Here is a 9,065-nt window from a genome sequence, read left to right as displayed (position 1 = left end):
TGAAATGCGCTGAAGGCATTCTCAGTGGATGCATGCTTTTAGTTTGGTGATTGCCAAACTTTGAGTCCAACATAACCTCTAGGCCTTTTTTTTTTTTTTTTTTTTTTTTTTTTTAATTCTAATTAAAATAACTCAGGAACTGAAACTCAGAGTTTTCTGTGGGACCAACATGGTCAGCATTTCAATTAGTTCAATTAATGACATTGCTGAACAGCTTCAGCTGCCCTTTATGTTAACTGCTTAAACCCTGGGGAACCTGGTATTTATTGACTTTAAAACATCTGCCTCTGAGTGGCAGTATTATGAGCCTGATCACACACTAACAGACGCTCAACTCTGTAATAAGACACTGTACTTTTAGTTGAACGGATTGACTTTATTTACATTTTGGCACAGTTATTAATAATTCAAACACAAAACATAGACACACTGTTCTAATTTCATTTCAATTTTTCATGAGATACTAACTTCAGAAGCTCCAATAAATATGTCGGGGAAAAGGGTCAATAAATAAACATGGTTGAGTGCAAGAGTAGCGCATCGCAAAAGTTGAATCGCAGACGCCCTTCCTCAGAGTCCACTTTGCATGCATTAGATAAATTTAAATATATCTAAATATCATCTGAATCTGCCCTCAAAATTTGTTATAAAGAATTTCTCTTTTCTTTTTTTGTTTCCGCCATTATTTTCTCTACCAAAGTCTATTTAAAGAAATCAATACAGTACATTCACAAATGCATCGAACCATCAATCAGATAACGCGTTTCAACATGAGGCTGCCTCCACTGGCTGTGCATTGTGATTGAACAACATAATTCAGGAGTTTGGGGTGAGAGCTTCATCCTAATCTGGAGGAGGAAGCGAAAAAAGAAGAGAGTTTGTTAAAGCAAAGAACCAGAGGATGAGAAGATACTGCGTACAGCAGCGTTTTTACCTTTAACAACAAGTTTAGTTGAACACTCCACCCTGCCCAAAGGGTTTTCTGCCACCACTGTGTATTCTCCGCTGTCCTTGGCCCCAACTTTGAGTATGACCATCGAGCAGACCCCACATGTATTGGTGATGTAGTAGTTGGTGTTGGTGTTGAGGCTGATGTTATTTCTGTACCAGGTAACGTGTGGTCGGGGGTTTCCTGTCACCGCGCAGCTCATGTAGCACTCGTAGCTTTCTGGGCTGTTGCGCAGCTTTAGCGGTACAGAAAACGACGGGGGCGTCTCAAAACTGCAGCCCTTAGAGGCAGGAAGAGTCAAAGAAAATGTCTCTGGAATGATAAATAGCAGGAAGCGAAAGGTTAAAAAAGGTGTAATACAAAGTGTCTAATACATTTTTCATTGTGGTCATCTTTTGAATGTCGGCTTATTAATTTATCGTCCTTCAAAGGAAGCACATTAACTGTGCTATTAAATTGTCACTGTAATTATGCACAGCAACGCGGGCTTTAACTACCCACTACTGTTAACATCTAACCTGTAAAATGAAATGATTCACTATCACATGAGAAAGTAAAGCAGCAAACCTTCACATTTTAGATGCCGGAGCCAATTTCTCCTACTAATTGAAATATGGAATTCATTTACATTAAATTAATTTTTATGATACTTGCTATTGTTTGCATTTATACCCGTCTGCATGTCTTTAGCGCTGGATTGATGTCTCTAACTTAAACCTGCCTTTCTTTCTCTTCACTTCCCAGGCAGCTGACTCAGAGGGTTTGGACATCCCCATGTCATTCTTGGCGTACACCCGGAACTGATACTGCCTTCCGGGCATGATATTGATGGCTGTGAACTTGTTGTTGAAAAGATGGTCCGCCACGGTTTGCCATGTACGTTTAACGGAATCGCGCTTGGTGATCATATAGTGCAGCCTGTCGTCTTTCTTTTCATCTGGAGAAGGGGTCCAGGAGACAGTTACGGTTCCCGACACATTTTCATCCAGCTCCACTGGACCCGGAGATTTGGGGTCATCTAGAAACAGGTAGGAAATGGAAACCATTTTTTTTTTTTTATCGAGTATAGTATATGAACGTGAAGGTAATGCGAAGACAGCAATTCATTTTCCCACCGTTCTGCCATCACCTTTGGTAAAAGTGAACTCCACTTTTATTTCATAAGGAAAAATCATTACCTGTGATTCTTATCTCAACGCTGGATGTGTCTTGGCCTACAATGTTCTTCACAATGATGGTGTAGATCCCGGTGTCATGGCGTTCTGACGAGGGGATCATTAGCTGGGACGATGTGTCTGAGTTGCTAATTGTTACATGCTTGCCTACGGGCATGCCATCTTTGAGCCATGTAATAGTTGGTATCGGAGAAGCCTGTCAAGAAAAGGAGGTACCACTTCATAGAGCAGCCCAAAAGTGTCTACTGTGTCTCTTTAGACTGGACATTAAATAAAGCAGCTTATTGTCATATGAATATAATACTGAACCTGAAAATTAAAGTTGACTCGAGCGGAGTTTCCAGCTCTCATTACCATGAAGTTCTTCATTTTCCTGTCAGTGAACTGAGGTCTCACTGTAACAACATTGAAAAATTTTTAGGCAAAGTCATTGAGAAAAGAAATTTAATGAATTGATGAAATTCTGACTGTAGGTGGTTCATTTATCACCTGGTGGGGGCATTGCAATGATGTAGTTGTCCAACTCTTGAGGCTCACCATCTCCTCCCTCATTGGTGGCTACGACTCTTACCCAGTACATGGCCATAGACTTCAAACCCATGATTGTGTACGAGTTCATAATGATAGCACTGGAGTTACAGCGGCTCCATTCGGGGTTTTCTGCTGGTCTGAGCTCCACAAAGTACCCTTTAGCCTCATCTTGGACCCCTTCCTCCTCGGTGGGTTTGCTCCAGCTCAGCGATAAAGTGGTGTAAGTGGAGTCTGTCACCCTCAGGTCGATAACTTTACCGGGAGGTTCTGAATGATTGGGAGCGGTTGTATTATCAGCAATTAAGCAACAAGGAAATAACAGTATAGATTATTCTGGCTGAGTGAGTCTCACTTACTCTTAGGATCTCTTGCAATTACAAATTCAGAGGGAGGACTTGGCTCTCCAGCACCAGAAATATTGATGGCTGACACACGGAACTCATACTCGATGCCTTCAACAACATCCTTGACGGCATACTTTTTCTCTGTTGTCATGCACATAGCAAACATTTATTAAAAAAAAAACAACAAAAAAAAAACAACATTGTCCTTAGAGTCAGATTTCACTCTAATAAAAATCAAGCATTGTAAGCATTTCACTGAATGGTTCCACTTTACCTCTAATGGGCTCATCGGCTGGATTAACGAGCCCCCACAGATTGCTGCCATTCTTGCGTCTCTCCACATTGTATCCCAAAAGATTGGTTCCTCCGGTATTAGAAGGTGCAGACCAAGCAAGGTTGATACAGTCCTTGAAAGCGCTGATGATTTTTGGTGTAGAAGGAGGCCCAGGATAAGCTAAAAGGGAGAAAAAAAATAAGGCCAGGGGCTCATACCAAGCTATTTAGACAGCACACTCTGTCCTTTAGGCTTCTAAAAAGCCTCACCTTTGGTTCCCGCCTGAATGTCGTCCGTCTCCATCATTTCACTGATGCCTTGGTCGGTTTCAGCCATGATGTGGTAACAGTACTTCCTGCCATGATCCACGTCAGTGTCCCTGTATTTAGGCTCTGGGCCAATCTTGCCTAATTTCTTCCAGCTATTTCGACCAATTTGCTGGCGCTCCAGGATGTAGTCAGTAATGGGGGAACCTCCATTGTTTTTGGGAGGCCTCCATTTGAACTCGATGCAGGTAGATGAACTTTCAATGGTATCCACAGGCCCCAGTGGTGGAGTTGGTTTATCTGCAGAAAGACAAAAGAATAATAGCCATGCTCCAACAAATGTCTTCGATCACCGCAGATATTAAAACATGCAATTCTTAAAACGTACAAACCTAATACAATAAGCTGTGTAATGGCTTCAATTGTTCCACATTCGTTTTTAATCTTAATCTTAATTTCTCCTGTGGTTTTGCGTTGGCACTTGGTTAGCAGCAGCCGACTATGAGTAGAAGACTTCTCAATCCTGATATGAGTGTCCTCCAACAGCTCTTCGCCTTCATTGTACCACTGTATCTTCATGGGTTCCCGGCCAACAAAGGACAGCTTGAAGGCTGCATCTTTGCCGGCTTTAATTATCACAGGTTTTGCGAACTCGGTGAGGTCGTCGGGATTAATTCGCGGAGGATCTAGTCAAAAAAAAAAAAAGAAAAAAAAAAAAGTCATCTTTAAAAACTGAGGCTTTTAATTGGCGACCTGAAAAGATTGTCGTCATATTTTTTCAGTGGCTCTCCTTTTTGTTTTGTTTCAGTTTCAGTATCTCAACTAAATAACTGTACCTGCAACATTTAGCACAGCTTCTGTTTTACGGCCATCCGCTTCACACCGATACTTCCCAGCATCATCTTCTTTGCAATTTTTGATGATTAGTTTACGGTGCATACCATCTTTAACAAAACAGATGTCGTCTGTAGCTGTTATCTGAAATGAACGCATCCATACGTTTCAATCCCAGACGGTTAAAGTTGGAAGTTATGGCACTATCAACTCTTACAGTAGGTTTCTCACCTCTTTCCCGTCTTTGTACCACAGCGCATCACATTCCTCTTTGCTCAGTTTGCAGACCAATTCTGCATCGGTGCCAATGATGGCCGTTAGATCCGACAGTCCGCCGGTGAAGTAAACTCCAGGGTCTACAGGAAATACAACCTTACTGTCAACTTGGAAGAGAAATCTCTTCACATCATATCAATACTGATCAGCAATTACTATGTTCTGGAGCATCTCACCGATGACGGTGTCAGGGACAAGTGGACCTGTCCTCACTTTCTTTCTCTTCTCCTGAACAGGTTCTTCTTCCTCAATGTCAACGTCCTTTACTTCTACCTTCTGCTCGCTTGGCTCTGATGTAGCTGGTTCGGACACTTCCTCCTCCTCCAAATACTCTTCCTCCTCTTCATATTCTTCCTCCTCTTCTTGCGCAACATCAGCAGATTCTTCTATTTTGTCCGAACCTTCTCCTGCCTCTCCCTTTGCCTCCTCCTCCTTTGATTTCACCTCCGTCTTTACTTTTGCTTTTGCCTTTGGCTTTTCTTTAGCTTTAGCTTTAGGTTTGGGTACGGCTTCTTCACTAGCTTTGGGTTCGGCCTCTTTACTAGCTTTGGCTTTGGCTTCTTTACTAGCTTTGGCTTCGGCTTCTTCTCTAGCTTTAGCTTCGGCTTCTTCTTTCTCAGCAGCAGCTAAAGCTGCTGCAGCTTCTGCCTCGGCCTTTGCCTTGGCTAACATATCTCCTCTCTCTCTTTGTACTATAGCATTTTGTTCTTGAGCAATCTGCTGAAGATTGGCTCCACCACCACCTGCTCGGGTTGCTTTACGAGTTTTCTTTTTTCCACGCGAGTTTGGATCATTATCAGCTAATAATAATAAAGAAAAAAAAAAAGACAGAATCAAAATATTTTCATATATGTGAGTATAGTTGTAAAATTCATTTTGTGTTGAATGCTGCTCAAACATTTTTTTAAAATATAATATTTAAACCGTACCTTCCACTATAAGCCAGGCACTGCAGGATTTAAGTCCAGCCACAGCTGCATAAATTCCTTTGTCCAAAGGCATACAGTCCTTGACCACCAAAGTGTGAATCAGCATGTCCTCTGACACAAGGATGTCATATTTGTCTCCTTGTTCCAAAGTGATGTTCTTGCCCATCCAAGTAATCTTTTTCAGTGGCTGGGAAAGGACGCAATCAAACACGGCGTCCTCTCTTTCCTCCGCTGTCACATCTTGAATCTTGACCAAGAAGTCTATAGGGGGAACTAGATAAAACACAAAATTACAGCGTAGGTGGATTTGGTGTTTTCCATCACAGGACACGGAGGATAATTCTACAACGTTATGTACATTTTACATAATTAATCTTATGCATCGTCTTACGTTTGAAGTCAGTTGAGAAAATCTTAACTCCATCAACCTCCACTTGGTATAATCCGGCATCCTCGGCGTTAAGGCCGTTGATGCTAAACACAAACTTCCTCCCCACCTGCTTCAATCCATGTTTCACCTCTGTGTCACAATCGAAGGGAATCATAACTCCATCCTGTTTCAACATAAGTCGGCAACATGAAGCATTTATGACATTACTGTACTGTATTTACATGGCAGAATCCGTATTTAATGCCGCTATTAATCACCTTGCTTCATAACATCTCACCTTATATAAGAAGATTTTGCTCATCGGGTCTCTGAGAGACATTTCAAGTTCAAACTCGGCACTGTCAATACTTTTCAACTCAATGGGCTTTAGGTTGCAAATTCTTTCAACAACCTGCAATCAATCCAAACAAATATATAACTATTAATATTTTAGATGTGAGGCTGTTTGGTACTTTCTGTTAACTTGAAGATGAATGTGCAGCTCAAATTGCAAACATACCTTTTCCTGTTGTTGCTCCCTTTCTAACTTCTTCTCATTCAATTTTTTCAGCATCCAACGAAAATCAGTAACACCGTACTCCGCACATACGCTCTCATAATCCTTCTTGTCAATACTCATCAACAGTTCCCAAAACCTGTCATCAATTTCCCGTTTTTCCACTTCTTTAGGCTCCAAGTCAACCCTCCAAAAACAAAACAAATGTTCATCACTTTAAAGCAATAACCATGTCACACATCATATATGTATCGCTTAAAAAAAAAAAAAAAACATTTCCTAAATTCACAGTATTACTTACGCAGTCTTTAAGGTCTTTTTGAAATCCTCAGGCAGTTCTCTGATGGCTACAGCACAATCACAATTTTAATTCAAGGCACGATTGAGGTTGCATTATTACAGAAATTCACAACAGACTGTGTACCTGTTCGTGATTCTTGCATAGCTCTGTTCTTTTTATAACCAACTAAAACAGAAGAAAATAAAGTGAAGTGAAACACATGTAATTTGTAAAAAAACAAAACAAATGTTTTCATTTAAAATACCGTGGCTCTCACCTTCAATGACATTTAGAGTGGCAGTTACAACTGCTTTTCCATATTCATTTTCAGCGTAACACTTGTAGGTGTCAGCTTGATCCACCGATACATCAGGCATCTGTCAGTCAGGTCAAGATTATTTACATTTCTACAAAAGTGGGATTCATTCCAAATGATTTTTTGATTCTTCGATTTAGTTTTGCACTCTCACTTCTCACCTGGAGCTGGTGTTCACCAGAACTTGCGTCGTAGACAGTTTTGTACCTCTCCTCATCAATTTCTCCATCATTTCTCAGCCAGCGCACTGTTGGTGCTGGTTTGCCAACAACTATTGCTCTGAAGATGGCCAGTTTTCCTACAGAAAGGGCCCCAAGAAGGTTTTATTTAAGAATTGATCAGAGCAAATGAAATTATGTGCAATGTGACCTGAGGTCGCATTCTGCTTTACCTTCCTGAATCGTCAGAGCAATTGGTTTCCGATTGAAATCTGGCGTGGTCATGCCTCCAGGGAGGTGTTCCACATATTGAGTGATCATAACTCCAGGCACCCTGGACCTTTTTTTGATCCTCACTGCCATTAAATAAGATATTACATTCATTATGAAGAGCATGAAGAATAATTCTATTAAGTCAAATAGCCATGATAAACTGCACATTGCGGGCCAAATGTTGTCACTGAACTACTTTTTCTTCCCAGTCACGTACAGTTAAAAAGAGGTTTTCCAGCTCTGTGTTCACTTACCTTGCCCTGGAGCAGTCGGCTCCTCATCCTTAGATTTACGTATCTTAAACATCTTGACAACAGCTTCTCTGTTGATGTAAACCACCATGACAATACACTTTTAAAACGCTTTAAAACGAAGACGTTACTGTGTAGTTTCCATATGGGCCATTTTCACTGGTCCTCACTTTTTTTGCTGGAGTGATTTACTCTCATGTCCATGCAGTGTATGTTTGGATTTCAGTATAATGGCAAGATTTGACTGCTGCTAAGAGCTATGAGAATTCAAATCTGAATCTGCCGTGGGTTTCACTTGCCACAGTGCCAAAGACCTTGCAGAATGGTGAGACAATTAAGTTTTAATGGGATGCAGTTTGTTCCTCCCAAAATAATCATATTGCGGCGTCGATTTTATTGTAGGCATTAACTGTTTAAACAAAACGTCTGTATCTACATTTCAGGCAAACAGTGTGAGGAGTCACGAGCGGGTAATTCTATCTGTACCAAAAGCGGAAGAATTCCTGGGATCGCAAAATACTTGAGATTCCCCGTGTCAACTCCTGATAGTGACCAGCACAATTTTACAGTTAGTAGGTCACGTTCCTCACGGAGTAGCTGCCTGGAGATGTAACATTAGTCATAACCATCTTTGTACATAGGTGTTTATCTGTGTTTAGTTTTCAGGAGGCGTAAGTGAAAAATAAATTTGTCACCACATGTACATATTATCCTGTGGGTGGCTAAAATGTATTTTCTTTTTCTCTATACTCGCACCTATGTCACTATCAAAAGTGGTAATAATGGATAAAATCATCTTTTCAATAGTTCATTACTAACCTTTAAAAAAGTACATAGTTTCATACTTCTTCTTAGCTTGGATAGTTGGAATTTCTCATTCTGAGGAAACGACCTCTTCAGGGAAGTTTTTCCTGCCTCATGGTGGGATTTGTTGGGACTTTATGAAAGGTTAAGACTTGCTCTTTGTAGACTGCTGTTAGGTTCTGCCGGTGTATTAATACATTTGATTTGATTTTAATAAGTTAAATAAAAAAAATATCCTTTCATCGTATTGTTTTGGACATAGCGTCATATAAAAAAACAAGTACAGGTAAAATGTTAATAAAATTAATTATCATATATTTATCTTCACATGTGATGTAAAAATTTTCAATTACTAAATTTAAAGAAATATTGAATCTAAATTTAATTTGTATGATGTCATTAGTCCCAAATGGAGCCTTTAGTTTTTGAATTCAACTTGATAGCCCATTAAACTATTCTTGAAGTTTGATTTAAATAAGATTCAAAACATAATTGCCATATCAAAGTGTTGATTGGAT

General features: G+C 40.2%; 1 protein-coding gene across 1 annotated transcript; it reads right to left on the bottom strand.

The window, feature by feature from the left end:
* Positions 1-843: 843 nt before the first annotated feature.
* On the bottom strand, positions 844-7,798 carry LOC115043974 (immunoglobulin-like and fibronectin type III domain-containing protein 1). Its single transcript, XM_029502779.1, has 22 exons — positions 7,747-7,798; positions 7,453-7,575; positions 7,223-7,359; positions 7,023-7,122; positions 6,890-6,931; positions 6,767-6,812; positions 6,469-6,652; positions 6,247-6,360; positions 5,970-6,132; positions 5,579-5,851; positions 5,051-5,449; positions 4,605-4,729; positions 4,376-4,517; positions 3,932-4,225; positions 3,543-3,839; positions 3,274-3,453; positions 3,012-3,140; positions 2,434-2,519; positions 2,128-2,320; positions 1,671-1,967; positions 935-1,261; positions 844-848 (listed from the first exon to the last, which is right to left on the bottom strand). The coding sequence occupies exons 1-22, from the start codon at positions 7,796-7,798 to the stop codon at positions 844-846; spliced, it is 3,708 nt and encodes a 1,235-aa protein (XP_029358639.1).
* Positions 7,799-9,065: the final 1,267 nt, after the last annotated feature.

This window comes from Echeneis naucrates, chromosome 5, assembly GCF_900963305.1.
Source record: "Echeneis naucrates chromosome 5, fEcheNa1.1, whole genome shotgun sequence".
NCBI classification, from domain to species: domain Eukaryota; kingdom Metazoa; phylum Chordata; class Actinopteri; order Carangiformes; family Echeneidae; genus Echeneis; species Echeneis naucrates.
Note: the sequence above shows the minus strand (reverse complement) of the source record. Positions and strands in the feature narration are given on the sequence as shown.